Genomic DNA, 19,192 nt, shown 5'->3' on the forward strand with positions numbered 1-19,192 from the left:
TCCAGCTATGTGTGCCATTGAAGTTTTTTTTGTATTTGTTTTGTATAAATAAAAACCAAAAAAAAAAAAAAACTACAGTTAGCATAGCTTTATAGCAGGTAATTAGTATCAGTTAGCATAGATTCATAGCAGGTGAAGGTTATCATAAAGTTAGCATAGATTCATAGCAGGTAAGCACTTTCCCTGGTTCATGTCATTTCTGTTCATTATGATTTTAAGTAACATTTAACATTACATTTGGTTTTGTATTTGACAGCAAAGACATTACCTCATTCTTTTAAACAGGGACATTTAACCACTTATTGTCTTTTTTATATGTTAGTCTAATTAATTTTGGGTTAAAATCTTATTATTTTAGGATTAACATTCTCGTGGAGATATGGAAAAAGTACAAACATCGCCTGCCGGACAAGTTGTACCAGGAGCACATGCTGCAGACTGCAGATTTTTTGTATGAAATGAAGGTAGTGCAATTTAAGTACCTGTTAATATTCAGTTTCTGTCTTGAATCTGTGTTATCATAATCATTGCTGCCTAATAATATTGGCAGTCATATCAGAGGGTGAAAGGTCAAAGGTCAGTCAGTTCTTCATTTGTATTTTGACTTTGTTTCAACCCTCTTTATTTCAGAGCTTAAAACAAAATTCATATATGGAGATTTGTTGCATCAGACTGTGTTCAAGTTTTTTCAGCAGTTCCCACATATGCTTATATCATATCACAGCTTTAGAGATTCTATTTCAATTTTCCACCCTTCCTGTGCATTTGCAGCTCTACAATATGGCCTGGTGGTATGGCTACGGTCTCTGTTTGCTCCAATTCAGCTCAGTGAAAGTGACTGAGATCACAGATGTGGACCACTTCATCTGTTGCTTTTTCCCTGAAGGTCTGGACCCAGAACAGGACACCTGTGTGATGAAGGTAAACTAGCCAACAGGAGTGCCTTATGGAGGAATTATTTGAATATTTTTAAAGATTTCTATTAAACTGCTGTTAAATGCTTTTATGCAGTGTATTAAAATGTGTTTTGTTTATGTTCAGATGCGTGCGATGCTCGGCTGTTCTCTGTGTATCTTTGAGGAGGGAAAAAAGTGCAGCTCCCTTAGTGCAACAGGCCTCCGTGTTCTGCTGCGTGTGCTTAACTTCATCAGGATCATGGTGCAGACATGTCAACAACATGAACGCCTCTCCTGGATGACATATAATGGTACGCTGCTATACTTTGTAAACTTCACAGTATTTCAATGCTGATTAAGAAAAAAAAAAAAAAACTAAGAAAAATGTGTTGCAAAACTGAAACAGAAAACTGATAAATAATTTTACCTTTTTTATTTTGTCCTCTGATAGATCAATGAGATGAACACAAACTGTCTTTAATATTCTGTCAGCTAGCTCATCAATATTGAAAATGTTACGTTAATTAAAAAATACACTCCATAAAAACTTAGAAAAATTACCTTTTATTGTGACAACTTATTTTTAATTGTCTTTTGTTTTAGTGCAGCTCGCACTTTATTTTTTTATTACACTAAACTTTAAAGTATGTGGTGAAGCTTAAAGTGCACAGAGAAATTATATAAATATAATACTAGTAGTTATAGTAATAATAATAATAATAATAATAATAATGTTCTTTGGATGGAATTTTGATCTGCAACCACAAAAAATTATTTAAAAAATATACAAAACAATGCTAATAATTTCATTAAATAACTGTACTTTTGAATAAAACCACTAACAATTATTTACTTAATTCTTACATTTGTTGGAGGAACAATGCTGATAAAATATATATTTTTAATCAAAGTCTTTTTTATTGTTTTTTTACATTAATAACACACAACACAGGAAACATACAACAAAAAAAGAACCCCTCCCACCCTACCCCTCCTATACCAGATTGGCTAAATATGCACAGATATATTTATACAGGCACTGACACACTTTCATTATAAACGAGCAATGGCTGCCAAGTGTCCCAAAATTTCCCAACAAATCCCCTCACAGTGTATCTGATCTTTTCCAAGTGAATATGACACACTGATAAAATATATGTAACCATCTTATGTTTCAGAATATTTTTTATTTTGTAATAATGACTGTTTTGTTTATTTCTTCCAGGTTCAATACACATTTACAATATCTGCCAGTACTTGATGACTGTGAAGTGCAGTGAGCAGGTATTTACTAAACTTTATATGGCTGTTGTTAGTTATTGTTTAAACGATTTTAAATAGATACAGTCTTTAAAAACACATTGTTAAGTGAAGTCAGAAACATCTCACACAGAGCGTTGAAACTGACGATCCAATGTAACATTTATAAAATAAGACAAGCTCAATAAAAGTTTGATTCATTCATTCTCTTCTTTCTGCAGCACAACATACAGTGTAGTACTCTTACCTACTGAATGAAGTACTCAGTATAGGCTGAGGTACATATACCTGCATATGTATCTGTGACTTCTTTGTGCTTCTTATGTCACTGTTGATGCTTCTGTTCAGGCGCTGGAGTACCTTCTATGGGCGAGCAACAGTTTAAATTTGTCCATTCCTTTGATGACGGCCAAATATCTGACGCTGATGGTCACACTTTACTGTGCAGTCTGTTACTGTTACCATGACATCCAGGCTGAAGTGCAGGCGGAGGTGAGAGGCATTAGCATCCAGACAAACAGCCAGTCATAAAAGAGTATTCACAGCTTTTATTCACAGTTATCTGTTTGTGCTCATGCTTCAATTTTCAGACTTCCGTTCTGTCACCAATATGCTTTAAAGGAAGATTAGCTGGAGTTTTGTTTACATTTCTGCACTGCTAGTTTTTTATCTACAGCATAAAGGTTTCACTGTTCCAACAATAGATGAAAGTCTTCTTTATACTGTGCTATGTTAAAAAATATTATGGTTGTTATTGTGGGTGGGAATTATTTTGACTGTAAGATCAAATTCTTTCTCTGTTTTTATGTCTTTAAATGGTTTCAGGAATTTGCTAAGAGTGCCCTCTGTAAAATAAATGAACTAGAGATGCTGGAGGAGACAAGTGAAGCTGCTGCCAACAGAGAAACTCAGAGAGTTTACAGAGAAGCATCTATAAAGGCAAGAACACTTTGTTTTTTAATGTACACTGAAATGCAGTAATATAATTAAATTTAAACATCAAAACAACCATCAGAAGAATGCAAGGAGTGTTTACTGTGTATAAAATTAACAAGAAATCTTGCAGCTTACAGTTAAAATTCTAATTCTGAGCCTTTTTTTGTTTCAGCTTGGTGCCTTGATGTTCAAGCGAGCAGTGTTTGACAACAAAAGGAGACCCAAAATCACGCTAAGACACAAATATAAAACCACACTCAAAGACATCCCCAGAGTACAGTAATAACTTGTACTTTGCAGCCATGTTGTGTATTCAGTGTTAACTCTCAACATTCAAAGTGTTGCATCTGCTGCTTTTCACTGCTGTGAAATGTGGGAATGGAAGGGTTTATTGTAAATTGTTTATAGTGATGATTCTTCTCATCTTTTACTTTTACATGTTTCTTTTTACCATTCCTCTTTATGGTTAGTGTCTTTCTACAAAGGTTAGATAATTTTATGAGTTAATGTTGCTTTGAAAGGTTACCCTAAATTTTCATGCCTGTACTGTCTGTTATGTAGGGTTCATGGCCTTGTACGCCAACAGAGAGCATGCTAATGGACCAGTTTGACTGCAGAGCAGGCCAGTTTTGGGGCATTTTGGAGGCGCTTTGGGACAGTCACACACGGCCCCTGCAGATGAAAACGCCAGATGATGCAGAACGACATGAAGTAGTTCTGGAGCTCCTGTCTGCTGGCATGAGTATACTATCTGGTCAGTAAAACACAGAAACCTCTACAGTGATGTAACTTAACATAGTAGAAGTGAACAGGTATAAATTCCCCTGTATGTTCAGGGGTCACAAGTACCGGTGAGCAAAGATGTGATGACTGTCCAAGTCTGTCTGCCGACATACTGACACCAGTATGGACTCCAGTGGATTTAATGACTACAGGTAAGCCTCAGTCAGCATGCAGGCTCTTTGTCACACATTGTCAGGTTTTGTACAGCAATCCGGTGTGTTGTATTACCAGGAGATGATAAAATACCCGTCATGTCTGCAGTGAGGTTCATCAAATTGTTGCTTCAGTACAAACAGTCCGAGGCATTCACAGAACTTTCCAAAGAGATGCTGAACTTTCTGTCTGTGAGTATTCTTGTTTCCACTCTCCATGCTGATTATTTGTTGTGTTTCTGAATTATTTCAAACAACTTAATGCATTTTTATATTCCCATCGAAGGTGGGACGTGTTATGATGTAGTCTCCATCCGTCCATTCATACATTTTCTTTTGTCCAACCCATAACTTCTGATCCACTTGAGATAATTTAATAAAACTTCATATACGCATGCATCGTCACCAGACGGAGTGCTCTGCACACATTTATCCCCCCAGCTTCAGGGTCAAGGTCACAAATAGAGGTCAAATGTTATAAAAGATCTTTACTTGTCCGGGCCATTTGCTATAGATTGCTGTATAATAATTTGTCGACAGGCGTATAATGTGCCCTATGCGGTACTCTTGTTCTCTCTGTCAGGGTGTGGAAGGTCAGCTTTTCAGAAAGGCAGAACGGGAGCTCATCTTACTGCTCAGTTTCAACAATCTGCTGTTTTCTCAGGGAAGTATTCCCAAAAAGAGCAGCAAAAAAGATGGTAACAATACTGGGTTTTATTTGGTGTAATCTTGATTAATAATTGAACTGATAACGTGTTATGTTATAAAATGATACATAATATGCATATGTTGTGGATGTGAAAACTTTAATGACATTTAACCACCAGTTTAGCTTACGTCATATTCAAAAATAAAAACCTTTTGATCGCTGTTTAGTTTTTTTAACAAGCTTGTGACAAATGTATGAATATTTTATTCTAATTATAAAATGCACTAATGTTACTGTTTCTCACAATATTTTTTTTTTTATTACAGCAACACCTATATTATTTTACAGTCTTGATTATTTGTGATTTTAATGTCTTCACAGACAAACACAAATCTTTTTTGCTGAGCTGTGAACTCACTGAGTTGATGGACTCCTTGCACACATCAGTTTGTGGCTCTGATCCTGTAAGTGACTTATTCACGTTCAGAGTTTGAAGAAAGACCTTCTCAGTGTTTGTGTGTTTATGTGCAACATATGCATGTTTATGTAGGAGCTGCAGCCAGATGGAGACCTGGTTTTGGATGCTCTGTTATTTGTGTGGGAAAAGCTGAAGGTGTTCATGCAGAATGAACAAATGGATGCTTCAGAGTTTACACAGATAGATAATCCCCAACAGGTATCTTTTAAAAGAATATTGCTGCAAATACCAACTGAGTTTACACTTGCTATCAAATACAAAGCTGTTAATTTCCATTTTACTTTCTGTACAGAGTCAAAAGTGAAGGTTTATTACTTTACTCTAAAGTATTTCCTGTTGTTTGGGAACATGCTTGCAGTGGGTTTGGTATCTGTCTGTGCTGTGTGAGGTCGCCTTCGCCTGTGAGCTGCCAACTGTTGACTGCATGTTGATGGCTGAGATGATCTGGACATTGGAAGAACAACTGGAGATCAATCAAGACCAAGAGTCAGGTGAGAAATGTGTTGGACTCTTGCAGAAAGCTGAAACGAATAACACTTCATCCTCCTAATCTGTAGCCATCACACAAACAGAGACAGTGTTGTTTTGCTATTCATGTCTTATATCATGCAGCTTATGAAGGAGCTGAATATGAGCAACTGAGCTCCTCATCTACTTTTAAGGTACCAGACCAGCTCTTTGTGTTAAACATTATTTGATCTTTCTGTATGACGCTGCAGTATTTGTTTGATATACAGTATGTGGCTTGTTTTATGTGTTTGCAGAAGTCTAATACAGAGCTGCTGAAGAAAGTGAGTGAGGTGGTGATGAAGGGTCTTGAAGCTTTGGCACGGGCTGCATCAACATTATTTCCAGTGGACAGCTCAGCAGTGACGGATTCTGCCTTCATGCAAGTGGGTTGACTCTTTCTCCATGCCTGGAAAAATTACAGTTTTAATTTAAGATATTTATAAATATTGCTGGTTGAGAGAATAGTTTAAAGAATCAGCAGAAATTATCTGACTTTTATAGAAGTTTACATCTGTCAATCCATTGACTACATCCTCATCGTTGCCAAAAGAGGAAACTGGAGCAGGTGAAATCAGTGAGAAGAATGAATCAACGAAAGCCGAGGGAGAATCATATTTTAAAGACTACGAGCGCACACAGTCCTTGAATGTGTTTCTGTTGACCGGAGACCTTCATCTGAAACTTGACATCATCCATCACAAGGTTTCCCTCAAGTTACTGCAGTGGAATGAAGGTTGGACTCACTGTTATCATGTGTGCATTCACTGACTGTTGAGTTTTTAACAAATTACGTCCCATTGTCTACTCTTGGCTCAGCTGTACAAAGACAGAGACTGTGAACCGATTTGCTGATTTGAAATCAGTTATAGTAGAATCATGTCAGTTTAAAGGCTCTGTAAATGTGTGGATTTTTAAACATAAAGTGTCTCTGTAAATATTGCCCAGTTAAAGGCTGTATGGGCCAAAACGTTGGTTACGTACTGTAACCCCAGATTCTATGAGTATAGGCGTAGCCCTTTAAGGCTGTCGCTTAGTGGGTTTCATCCCATCATGTGAAGCATCACACTGAAAAATTCAGTCCACGCCCACCTGCTGTGTGGGCCCCACCCGGTCCGTATAAATTACGTTAAGAGCGGGTAGTCGGCTCCCAAATAGCTTTTTCTTCAGCCACTTAGGAGCCAGTGATGCCCGACGCTTAAAGGGCTACGCCTATTTTATTGTTGTTATGTGTTGTTTTTATTGTCAACTTATGTTTTTGAGTGGCACTAGATTAAATTTTTTAATCTGTCTTAACTGTAAAGCACTTTGGTCAGCTTTTGTTGTTTTTATGTGCTATATAAATAAATTGACATTGACATTGACGCCTATATTCATAGAATCTGGGGTTACAGTACCTAACCAACGTTCTATTTCGTATAGGCTTCGCCCTTTAAGGCTGTCGCTTAATGGGTTAAGGGCGAAGCAGATGTAGTCCTCACCTCACTGGGTCCATTCGAACACCGTATGAAGCGGAAGCTTGCCCAAAAAACGTCTTGTCACTCAACTCCCCATGTACGTAATTACGCATTGTGTAATTATGTGTACCATGCACAGACGCATGTTGTGTAACTATGCATTCTGAATGCATGAACGCCCTGGAAACTTTCGACAGGGAAGAAAGATGTTGGGGGGGGGGGGGCATGAAACAACTGATTCATGGCTGAACAGTATGAACAGATTAATAATAACAAATGAACTGATTGGTAATTATAGTCATGAACTGATTAATGACCATAGAACCAAATAACAGTTACAACTTGTGACTGATAGCAACATCTCACACTGTAATGCATGCAGACAGATGTGAGTTAAACGGAGTTCCATGAAACAACAATGATCATTCTGTTAAAACACTAAGGACAGAATGTGTCATGGAACGGGCCGTCACATCACGTAGATAAAAGTGAATAAATAAGCAGGGTGTTGACCACGCGGCCACAGTGCAAATATCCTGCCTTGTCATACCATTATGCAAAGCAGTCGAAGATGCGATACCTCTGGTCGAGTGCGCCCTGAGGTTGACAGGAGGCTCTAAAATCTGATGCTCCGTAGGCTTCAGAAATAGCCTCACACAACCAGTGTGACAGGTGCTGGGTGGATAACGAGCAACCTGCAGATGCATCTCTATAATGCACAAACAGATGTTAAATTTGACGGATTGCAGCTGTGCGCGCTATGCAACACGTCAACGCCCACCCAGGACAGAGAAGATGGAAAGATGCTTCTTCTTCTGATTGTTGTGGGGGAAGCGGAAAACCCCCTCCAACGATATCACTCTTAATTTAAAAAGCTCGTGATGTTTTAGGCATAAAAACTGGATTCGGTCTTAGATCAGCTGAGCTGCCATCAGTCTGAGTTCCAAGACACGACGGAGTGACAGAGAGGGCAGATAATCTCTCACCCTCTTAGCGGATGTTAAAGCCAGCAGCAGGGCTGTTTCAAGAGACAAGAATTTAATTGGAACCTGATTCAGTAGCTCAGATGGAGCCTAGATCAGGGCTCACAGGACCAGCGTTAAATCCCACTGTGAAGCAAGTGGGCATGGAAACAGGCCTGCATCTTGAACACCTTTAAAAAAATGCTTCATCAGCAGATTCATCAGCAAAGGCTGTTCTGACCCTGAAAACCTTGTGACAGGAAGAGATGGTTGAAGCATACGTTAATCGTGCTGAACACCAGATTTCTGTCCATCAGCTGCTGCAGAAGGACAGCACACCGCCTAGAGGACATGAAGTGGCCTCTACGCCTTCTCTGTGCACCTTTTAAGAAATACTTCATCATCAGATGATTAAAAACTGTTCTGTCCCCGAAAATTTCGTGACAAGAAGAGATGGCCGCAGTGAACGTTTTACTCGAGCTGAACGCCATATTTCTGTCCATCAGCTGCTGCAGAAAGGTCGGCACACCACCTAGTGGACATGAAATGGCCTCTACACCTTTCTCTGTACAGCAGCGCTGAAAAACTGACCACTTGATGTGAACAGCGCTGTGGTGGTTGCAGCATGTGAATCCTGAATCGTACGCACTACATCTTGAGAGAGATCCATCCTCTCAAAAAGGATCCGCACAGCAGCCAGACCAAAGTTGCTGCTGGCCCATTCTGATTAACTCCTGATCGCTCCTCCCGCCTGGAGGAGAGCGTCCTCCCTCCACGGCAGGTTCCACGAGCACCCCAATAACAAGTGTCGTAGGACTGGGGACCATGATGCGTTCACGCACTTGGGACAGAGGAGCTGTCAGTCCCTCCTCCAATGGAGAGCAGATTGGGTGTGCCCCACACAGCATCTGTCTCACAATGTGGCACATGGAATGAGTGCATATATCTCCTGCCAGTTATGTATGCAACAGTCACTTGCTGTCTGTGTGAATCAAAAAACCCTGATGATTCTGCAGCACAGAGGCAAAGTGTTGATTCACATTCAAAAACCCCGTGTGACACTCCAAAAACATTTAAATGAGCTGCTGTGTGAAGAACCACAGCGCCCCCACAACTCATTAAATGTATGTGCCTCTGAGAAGTCTGACATGTGTGACGTAGGTCTGCTGACGGAAACAGCTGATGTCACTCTGCCGGTTTCACGTGAGTTGCACTGCTGCCACCTGTCTGTAAAAGCTGGTCAGCAGCAGCAGATGTCCAGATAAAGCAGAATTATCTTCCCTGCTCTGTGCGGCGGCTGCAGAGTGGCTCGGCGCATTAATGGAATGTTGTTCTCACAGTTCAAAATTGACAAACCTAGAATAAATCTAATCTTTCCGGTTCGTTGGGACCAGGGAGTGACGTGAGAGGAACCCTGTGTTTTCCTCTCCTTCTGAGACTCTGGAAATTACATTAATAAAAATTTCCTGAGCTTCTGCGAGAGGGGGACGAGATCTTTTCTAGAAATGACGGAAAACATCACTAGAATTCCTCCGCACTGGGGTTGAGCTGTACTGCAGAGTGAATCCCCTGATGAAAACGGTTCGCCAATCCGTCTGGAGCGCGCGCTCATTGCCACTCGTTTATAAAGCTATAAAGCGGGCACATGTTTATGCTGTGGGCACACATGCATGCTGATGTGAGCTAGTGCGCGCTGAAGGAGAAAGAAAAAACGCGCGCCCCCGAAAATGCAAATCATGTGCGTCTGCTGATGCTGTGGGACACGGCTCATCTGTACTGTGCTCACGTTGCGTGCTGCTGCTCTGTGTAAACGCTCGGGGGGCGGGTGCGTGTATGAGCCGACGTGCACTGAAGAGTCGTGTGTGTGCGCCCTCGTTGATGCGACGTCTTAAGCGAGGATTGCCGCGGGAGCGCGCGTTTGACGCTGGTGCGGTCAGGAAGCAGCGCGCGGCATCAGTGGGGCAAGGTTACCACTGGGCTCGTTCTGCAGAACACATTCTTTCTTGGCTGAGAATCACGTGAGCTTTTGAGTGATTCCACGAGCTGCAGTATTAATTCAGAAAACCTTCTTCGAGGATGAAGGAGCGGAGCCGCTGTGAGGCTTGTGAAACTGTTGACGCTGCGGGAGCGTGCGTTTGACACCACTGCGGTGAAAATGCGTGTCGCTCCTGCCGAGAGCGAGATACGTTACTGGGCTCGTACCGCGGTCTCACGTTTAAGTTGACGTGAACGGCGGGCGCTGAGAACTGCGTGCGCGCTCTCATAACGCAGCGCCTTATAGGTGAAGGTTGCTCGCGCCGCAGGAGCGCGTGTTGGCACCGCTGGCAATGAATGAAACAACCTTAAAAGGCTCATTCGTGAGGAGTGTGTGTGATGGAGCCGCTGTCAGATCATCCAAGCTGACAGCCTGGCTAAAAGATACTTCATCATAAAATGATGTTATTTCCACATCGTGTCATCTTATACACATCCAGCAAACCAACACCTGGTTATCTTCCCCTGAGCTCCAGTTTCTTGTTCTAGAAGGTCCCCTGTTGGCGGAGTCAGGGAAAAGTTGAACTTCCGGATGCCGGGGACGTCTGACGGGAGGGACTGGCGTAGCAGAGCTGGGGAGGCGTTGTGCAGCCGTGGAGTATCTTGAAAGTGATCTCTCGTTGATGAAGGCCCTCCAACAAAAAGCTTCTGCAGCTCCCCTGAGGGGAAGGTGGAGTGACAAGCCAGGAGAACCTCTGGGACCTCGTCCTCCGGCTGCGATGCGGGCCGGCAGACAGCAAAAAAGGCGCACCGGTTGGGGATGACGTCAGCTGCCCTGCAGAGGGAGCGTACATCTCCTCCCGCCTCTGAACGTGTACGCCAACAGCGTAACATGTTGTTCGCTGCGGCCATCTGGAACGCATGCTGGTGAGCTCAGTTGGAGATCAGTGTCACCGTCTGGGTTACGCTAACCGGAGGCGCGGGACGCTGGTCCACCTGGACATCTTGCTCCAAGAAAGGCCTCTGTCAGGCTTGGCTCCAGGGGGCACTGAGGGAATTTCCGCTCGGTGAAACCCCTCTGCTCTGGAGATGGGCGTGGACTGTGGAGACCGACCCCCCAATCTACCAGGAAAACCGGCTGTGGCCTCGTCCCGTAGGACATCCTTTTGGGAAACCGAGGCCATATGGGATCAGGATGGCGAGCCGGGATGGAGCCTAGAAAAAACCTTCCCGCCGGATCATCCGAACTAGCGGGAAAGGCGCGGGACGTAAAAAAGGGTCCCTTCATGTCAGCCGCTCCTGGGTTACGCTGGGCAACCCCAGAGGGCGCTGTCGGCCGGGAGCGGTGTGATCGCTGATGCGAAACGAAGTGGGATGAGGTGAGCATTCGTTCAGCCCCCCTCCACCGACACTAAGCTCTCCAGGAGGGAATGAGCAGCGGGGCTGCAGCTGACGCCGCATGTCCCGGAGGAACCATCCGATTCGCTCCGAGGGCCGGCAATAAGAGGAAAATTACAAGATGGCGTTGTCCAGCGTGTAGCGACCTGTCACTGAGAAATACTCCTCGGCGCTTACCTTGAAACAAGACTGCTCGTCAGCTTCTCCTCGGGGAGGAGAGCTCACCGAGATGACCGGAGGTCGACGTGACGGGCCAAGCATTCTTAACAAAGGTTGGTCATCTACACAACTTTCCTTCTTCGTTCTTCTGACAGTGCTATTAGCTTGGTGAAGAAAAATGGGAGCCGATTACCCGCTCTTAACGTAATTTATACGGACCGGGTGGGGCCCACACAGCAGGTGGGAGTGGACTAAATTCTTCAGTGTGATGCTTCGCATGATGGGTTGAAACCCACTAAGCAACAGCCTTAAAGGGCGAAGCCTATACAAAATAGAACATGTTGATTTATCCTATTTGTTCGGCTCATTTTGTCCGTCAGTTGCAGAATCTGAACTGCTGGATCGGATCAAGAAGAACAAGGTGTCCAAAGCTCATTTCCTGATCCAGAAAGCCTGGCTGACGCATAGCAGTGAAGAGCCACATGGAAGGAGCAAAACCAGTGGATTTTTGGAGGTTACACAAAAAGTCATGTTTTACACACTCTCGCATATTTCATATATCACCTATAATATAAATATTATGGGTTTATATATGAGAAAATAACAATGCCTGTTTTAATTTGAAATTGCAGAAAGTGTATATTCTTTTGAATAAATAATAAACCTGATTTCTTAGAAATATTTTATTTTGTGTAATAGTGTGATGATATCTGAAGTGCTGCAACTAACAATTATTTTCTGAATTAATTTGTTGGTCTGAACTGAAATTAAACAGAAATCACCCGTTTTGGGTGATAAATATTTTCCAAATCTCACAGTCTTACATTTTCTGTTTCCACAGTCTAAATTTCTTTGTGGATTGAAGTTTTAAGAAGGTACAGTGACTGTTCAACAGGTGTGCTAATGTGTCCTTTTAGGAAGCTTCCATCCTCATAGAAAAAGCAGCAATGGAGGAGAGGAAATTGTTTATGACCACTCTTAAGGCTCATAAAAAAGATGGAGCAGAGTCAGAGAAATATGAAAACCCTCCTCCACCTCCCATTCTGATCTCTCGGACTGACCACTCCCTAACCTTTGCTCCAGCTCCATATAACTTAGAGGGGCAGGTGAGATTTGCTTTGAAAATCTGTCAAAACTTTATAATCTAAAAAAAGTAAATCTACCCAGACGGCTTTGTTCTTTTTCCTCTGTTGTTTTTGTCCAGGTGAGCTGGTATCAGCTTTGTGCGCGAGCAGCTGATGGCGTTAACTTGAAGGTTCGCCTTGGCGACTGCAGCATTCCAGGAACTGGGACCATGGTGCCATTTACTTAATTCATAAAAGAATATCAACTTTTGGGAGGCATGTGCCCCTCGTCATTTGTCTTTGTGCATGTGATGTAAAGTTTGATTTGTTTTCAGGTACCAGTTGTTTCAGGTGAGTGTGTCCTGAAGGTGGAGGGTCTACAGCCCAACCAGAAGTATGTGTTTGCTGTGGCAGCCTACAACCACCAGGCCAAGCTTCTGGGCAACGCTATAGGAGGGACAACCTTACCAGTGCTGGCGTCCATGCCCGTCCCACTGCTTTCAACGTGGGGTCACTTGGCTCAGGTTTGCTGCACACCAAGTCAAAGTTAGCATCAAACAGAGGAAGAGCAGGACTGTGCATGTGCTTTGTTAAATTCTTTCCTAGGTGGCATTTCAAACAGAGCAGAATACTATTGCTAAAAATGCCTGCAGGAAACTGTGGAGCCATTTTACTGACTCAAACTCAACATCCAACAGCTCACAGGAGAGATTTGCTGCAACAGGGTGAGTATGGATACACATACAATCCACACATATCAAAGTGTGACCCTTTTTTCAAATTGTGATCCTTTTTTCAAAGTGTGATCAAACCTTTTTTAATTACCGTACTTTCCGCCGTACAAGTCGCACCGGTGTATAAGTCGCATCAGTCCAAAAATGTCTAATAATGAGGAAATAAACACAAATAAGTCACTTCGCCATATAAGTCGCATCTATTATACGTCACCGCTGACGCGTCGCATTTGTTTTGCGTCACCGCTGACCACCCAGAAACGTGGGCCGGTGTTGTGCCAAAAATCGATTGGCTGCCAAATGGCGGCCGCGGAAGTGTACACGGGAGGACTTTAACAAGAATTTATCAAGATTAACACTTAAAATCAATTATTTGTTTGCTCAACATTATAGCAAAGGTGTGTCTCAGTTTAACTTTTCCTTAATAAATGCACTTTAATGGTCAAAACATGCCGAAATGAAGCGGCTTTAACATAACACACCCACCTGCCCCCAAGCCATAATAATGACATAAACACCTATGTATTTATTATTTATTTATTTTTTCATTCGACATCGCTGAATCCATTGAATTCTTCCTCCTTGGTGTCTCTAGTAAAGAGTTCGGCCAACTCCTGAGGGAGATGAAGGGCTGCCTCCTCCTCCTCTTCTTCCTTGGGGCTGTCATCAGACCCCTCTGCGTCAGCTCCAGCTCCAGCTCTAGCTGGAATCAACAAATATGCCTATTGATAGTTGTCGAAAGCCTAGAGGGCCCTCTCTCGCCTCTAGCGGCTGCAAATGGTAGTGTTCAATATTTTCCATGTCAGAATGATTGAAAGCGTCAGGTGTCAGTCAAAAATATGGTTATAAATATGGGGAAAAAACTTATATTAGTCACTTCGGTGTATAAGTCACAGGACTTGCAAATGTATGCAAAAAGGTGCAACTTATACTCCGGAAAATACAGTACTTTCCTTTTTTTTATTTCATCTGTCTCAAGGCTGCACGTACCAACCGTACAACACGCCTCTCCTCATCTGTGTCAGGTGTTCGTGACCTCCATTTTTATTGAGACAGCGATTAATGTTCAACAGGAATCACTCCACTCAATCGACAGCGGGAAATTTACATGGAAGCAGGTAAAAAGTTCGGAGTAGAGGAGTGTGTGTGTGTGTGGGGGGGGGGGGGGGGTACGTTAAATATTAATTTACCATATTAAACAACTTTTCAATATTTATACATGAGTGTGCTTTGTGTTTGAATGTATGATTGATTGATTGATGCTCATGTGTTTCCACAGGAAGCCAGACTGGCAGAGTGTGAGCGAATGTTGGTGGCCATAGATTTGACGATGCGTTTAAACAATGGTAGGACGGCTGTGCAGGCTGTAGTCACCTGCTATAGGCTGCTGGCTCCTTTCATCTTCGACCAGGTCACCTGTGATCCTGTGGTGCAAGTATGGAAAATAAAAATAATAAATTAAGTCCTAAAACTGCACAGTTTACACAACTTTTCAACTGTGTGTTTGTATGTCCAGGTGCTGAAAAAATGTTTGGAAGTGTTGGAGGAGAATTCATTTGTTCTGAAACTAAAATGGACAGAGAACATGTCAGAGTTAATCATGCACATGGTGGCTTGCATCACTTACTACCTGTCAAAGGTCTGTGTTCTGTTTATCTGTGTGTATCTCTTCTGAACTTGTTAGTGTGTGTTGAGTACATCATTTACTCTATACGGGCTCTTTTTGGAGAAAAATAACTGGAAAAGAAAACAATTTGTCAGCGTCAAAACATTTTTAAACAATATAAGTGATTTACAAAGTTTATGTTAATAGTTTGAATAATTGTATTCATGTCTTGGAGATTTTCTTGTGCATTTCTCCCTAAATTTATGGTATTTATGTACTTGTTAACATATTTTGAAAAAGTTCACATAAAAATCAAGTTTGGTTTTACATGGAAGGGAAATAATTTCCTCTTTGGAGATACTTGTTATGTATGTTGATGTACTGCACATCCATGCATCAAGTTTACCAGCTTCTTCTTTACTGAGTTGAGAGAGTCGCTGGTGCCTATATCCAGCAGCCACTGTGGGAAATGCGGGAGACACCTTGGACAGGTCTCGTCCAACAGAAGGACACAGAGAGACAAACGAGAAAACCATTTACACTCTCACTCACACATATAGAGACCGTTTACAGTTAATCAGCTACCCTAACATGCATGTTTTTGGTCTGTGGGAGGAAACCGGAGTACCCAGAGGTGACAGGGCCTTCTCTGTAGCAGGACCAAGACTCTGGAACGAGTTACCTCTGCTTGTCAGACAGGCCCCCTCCCTCTCGGTTTTCAAGTCCCGTTTAAAAACTCACTACTATTCAATAGCTTTCAACACAAGATGATCTGTGTTTTGATCCTGTATGCTCCACACTGGTTTGTCGTCATTATCTGCATCGTTTTTGGTCTATATTCTGATTTACCTCATTTTGTATTTTGCTTTGTGTGTTACCTGTTGTTTTGTCTGTACAGCACTTTGGTTGGCCTTGTTGCTGTTTTAAGTGCTTTATAAATAAAGTGGTATGGTATGGTATGGTACCCGGAGGAAACCCACGCATGCATGAAAAAGAGAACATGCAAACTCCACCTAGAAAGGTCCCCAGCCATGATTCGATCCAGCAACCTTCTTGCGGAGAGGCAACAGCTCCACCAACTGTGCCATCATGTAGCTGAACATGCTGTTATAAAAATAAATGGTGGGGAAGCAGCCTGAGTGTTTACTGGTTGGACCTGTTAAGGGTCATTTCGATGCACTGTTGGAGAAATGTTGACCCTCATAATAATAAATTTAACATTTATCACTTCTGTTCATGAACATATTTATGTATAAGGTTAAAAAAATTGTGACTTTGATTCATTTTTACCAACATCAGTAAACTTATTCATTTAAAATATCTGACCAGTTCAAGATCCTATCCAAACAGAGGACTAACATGCAGTTATTCTCTTCCTCCACAGGCTCTACGTGTGTTGAAGAAACACAAGATGGCTGCTGCAGTGATGGATTGTGGTCGCAGGCTGCTTCAGGAGCTCCATGATGCTCATCTGGAAATATACAGAATTCCCAACCAAGATGTGGCTGTAAGAAACAATAAAAATGTAGATTTATATCACAGTTTATCTTGACTGACAGATTAATCAAAGGTAATGCAATTTAAATGATACCATTTGCAAATCTGCCTTCATAATATACACATGACAATAAAGTAAATAATTCTAAATTTGTATGAAATATATCCTCAGGAATGCTGAAGTGGACATTTCTCTTGCTTTTTTTGTGTGTTTAGTCTAAATCAGAGTCTCATCTCGTAGTCAGCGCTCAAATGAAAATAAACCTTCAACTAATTAAAGAGCTCCACAGGAAGGACGAGTGGAGGACCACATCTGAACAAACTGCTAACACAGACAATGGTAAAATCCCATAAACGCCATTAATAAAAATGTTAAAACTGAGCTTCACATCAAAGCAGAAGTATCTACCATTAAGTTCATGTTGAAAATAGTCCAAATCAAACAGTTTTATCTAAGCTCCATACTGAAGTCATCTGTCTTCATTTCTGCAGAGATGCTACAGTCTCCCATGATCACTGATGATGTGACTGAACTTTATGATCTGATCTCCAGCAGCCCGTTACAGGAAGCCTATCAACTTGGTGAGCATTCCTCCCTGCATCACTCAGTTTGATGAACAGTTTGTCTCATTTATTCACTGATGTGTTTGTGTGTTCTGGATAGTGTGGAAGCTTAGACACAAGACAAATTTTTTGGAGTTTGCAGCACTGCTTATGCAGAGGACCATGGAAGAAGGTCGCCCAGACCTCATCCTAAACTGGGGGGAGACCATATTTCAGTTTCTGTCCAGGTCTGTTTTTATCAATCATGTTTCACTAATGTTTGTAAAACAAATTGTAAATTGACTTTTTTTGTTTGTTTGTTTTAAGTGTATTTCTGTTATAATCATGGATATGTTGTTCCCCCTCCAAGTCATTATTATAATCAATTCATTTTAATATATTTGTGTTCTTAATCATTCTTACTGTTCTTTACCACAGAAAGTCTAATTAAAAACTGCATTTGACTGTGAATAAATTATTTTATCTTTGCCAGGCGGGATGAAAAGTTGGGATTATCTACAAAATATTTTGAGGGAAACAACAAAAATAAACAAGAAGAATGTCCTCCAACTCCAAAGACAAAAGAAACACAGGTAAAAGTATGAATCTGCACTCATACACAGCATATGTTGTTCCCATGTTTAAATATCTGTCCTAAGGTAGCACAGATGATAAATGAAGTCAGTATAGTTCAGGAATTCACCGCACTCAGAATTAAAAATGTAACACTGATTTTCATTTGAAATACAAACATCCTGCTTTAATTTAAATAACAGATCGAGAACGTTCCTTCACTTGATGAAACGAGACGAAAGCTAAAGCGTAAACTGCCCCGCAGCCTGATGCAGTGTGTGAGGACCAACAGGTATCCTGTGTGTGTGTTTGCTGAGATCAGACTCACACGCTGGTCAATGACTTGTGTGGTTTTGTGTTTGTAGAGAGATCTATATGGTGGAGAACCTGCTGACCTTGATGTCCTATGTGGTGCACCACAACAAGAGGAGGATTCAGCTGAGGAGCATGTGCTCTGAGGAGAGAGTGTGGAGATCTCACATCAACTACTGTGTGGCTCATGCACACCTGGTCTTTCTCTATCAGGACCTGCACCAGATACCTGGAGGACCTGTGCATCAAAGGTTCATCAATAAGAAACAAACAAAATGCCATTTGAAATTTGTAGTCCCTGGTTTTACTTTGCTGTTTAATCTTAACCAGATACAACCAGTTTGACCCCTTCTGGTTTTCTCTGGCCCACTCTGGTGTTCTGATGAGGAGGAGCCCTCAGCCACAGCCCTCTCGTGAACATAAAGCAGCCTTAGACGGGGCCTCCTATGATGACTCCAGACAAAGAGAAGATCAGGAAAGCGGTAAGGAAATCAGTCCGTGCATAAATGTTCTAACCAGTTTTTTTTTCTTCCTGTCTTATGCTTTTTATCCTAGCAGTCAGAAGTGATGACTCTGTGACTGAGGAGAATTATGAGGACAGAAGCACTTCTCAATCTGTGGAGGAGCAGGCAGAGACACAGAGACCAGACTCAGCCTTTCTTCTGGACTCCATTAAAAAGGCTGCTTTATGTCTCCGCAGAGCCATGGTGGAGAAGATACTCGATATTTAAAATTACATATTACATGTGTACCCTGTTGTATTTCTGTATTTCTTGTTGGGATTTTTCTAGGTGCTGGCCCATCGTGGAAAATATTGGTCATTGCTGCGGCATGTGTGTCAGACTGCGTGGGACCAGAGCCACAGAATCACCACCGTGGTACATCGAGCTGCTCAGTTTGAAGTTCCTCCTCCTGTTACAACGGACCAACTGAGCACCATCTTCACTTCTCTTCTGATGGCGGCTGCTGATTTCATCATGGACATGCTGAACCAACTAGAGGTTGGAGTCTACACATCAGTTGATTAAAAGCAGCCACATCCTCATAACTAAATGTAAAAGTTGACATTGTTATACACCTGTTGAAGGTGGGCATGTTACAGTACAGCCTCTGTCCATCTGTAAACTTTCTCTTGTTCGGACCAAAACTTCTGATCTCCTTAAGATAATTTAACAAAACTTCATACGTCTCCTGATGCATGCTCAATAATCCAGGTAGAAAAATCCAAAAAAGTTCAATCTGGTCCTCTGGA

The 19,192-nt window shown here is 41.9% G+C and overlaps 1 protein-coding gene across 1 annotated transcript in view; it reads left to right on the forward strand.

Annotated features, from left to right (window-relative positions):
- The window catches only part of LOC119420897 (cilia- and flagella-associated protein 54-like), a 55,275-nt gene that overhangs the window by 2,331 nt on the left and 33,752 nt on the right, over nucleotides 1-19,192 (forward strand). The window contains 35 exon segments of the mRNA XM_037688317.1: nucleotides 359-464; nucleotides 772-921; nucleotides 1,042-1,207; nucleotides 2,122-2,180; nucleotides 2,505-2,648; nucleotides 2,982-3,095; nucleotides 3,265-3,366; nucleotides 3,654-3,846; nucleotides 3,929-4,027; nucleotides 4,107-4,219; nucleotides 4,611-4,725; nucleotides 5,058-5,140; nucleotides 5,227-5,352; nucleotides 5,513-5,645; nucleotides 5,767-5,816; nucleotides 5,919-6,047; nucleotides 6,166-6,397; nucleotides 11,992-12,125; nucleotides 12,529-12,717; nucleotides 12,816-12,908; nucleotides 13,011-13,199; nucleotides 13,282-13,400; nucleotides 14,389-14,527; nucleotides 14,689-14,844; nucleotides 14,926-15,048; nucleotides 16,400-16,522; nucleotides 16,729-16,852; nucleotides 17,005-17,094; nucleotides 17,177-17,303; nucleotides 17,549-17,648; nucleotides 17,832-17,920; nucleotides 17,994-18,191; nucleotides 18,271-18,353; nucleotides 18,406-18,647; nucleotides 18,732-18,941. Of these exon segments, the coding sequence (XP_037544245.1) occupies nucleotides 359-464; nucleotides 772-921; nucleotides 1,042-1,207; nucleotides 2,122-2,180; nucleotides 2,505-2,648; nucleotides 2,982-3,095; nucleotides 3,265-3,366; nucleotides 3,654-3,846; nucleotides 3,929-4,027; nucleotides 4,107-4,219; nucleotides 4,611-4,725; nucleotides 5,058-5,140; nucleotides 5,227-5,352; nucleotides 5,513-5,645; nucleotides 5,767-5,816; nucleotides 5,919-6,047; nucleotides 6,166-6,397; nucleotides 11,992-12,125; nucleotides 12,529-12,717; nucleotides 12,816-12,908; nucleotides 13,011-13,199; nucleotides 13,282-13,400; nucleotides 14,389-14,527; nucleotides 14,689-14,844; nucleotides 14,926-15,048; nucleotides 16,400-16,522; nucleotides 16,729-16,852; nucleotides 17,005-17,094; nucleotides 17,177-17,303; nucleotides 17,549-17,648; nucleotides 17,832-17,920; nucleotides 17,994-18,191; nucleotides 18,271-18,353; nucleotides 18,406-18,647; nucleotides 18,732-18,941 (4,642 nt within the window).

Source organism: Nematolebias whitei, chromosome 14, assembly GCF_014905685.2.
Source record: "Nematolebias whitei isolate Nwh7 chromosome 14, NemWhi1, whole genome shotgun sequence".
Taxonomy (NCBI): Eukaryota; Metazoa; Chordata; class Actinopteri; order Cyprinodontiformes; family Rivulidae; genus Nematolebias; species Nematolebias whitei.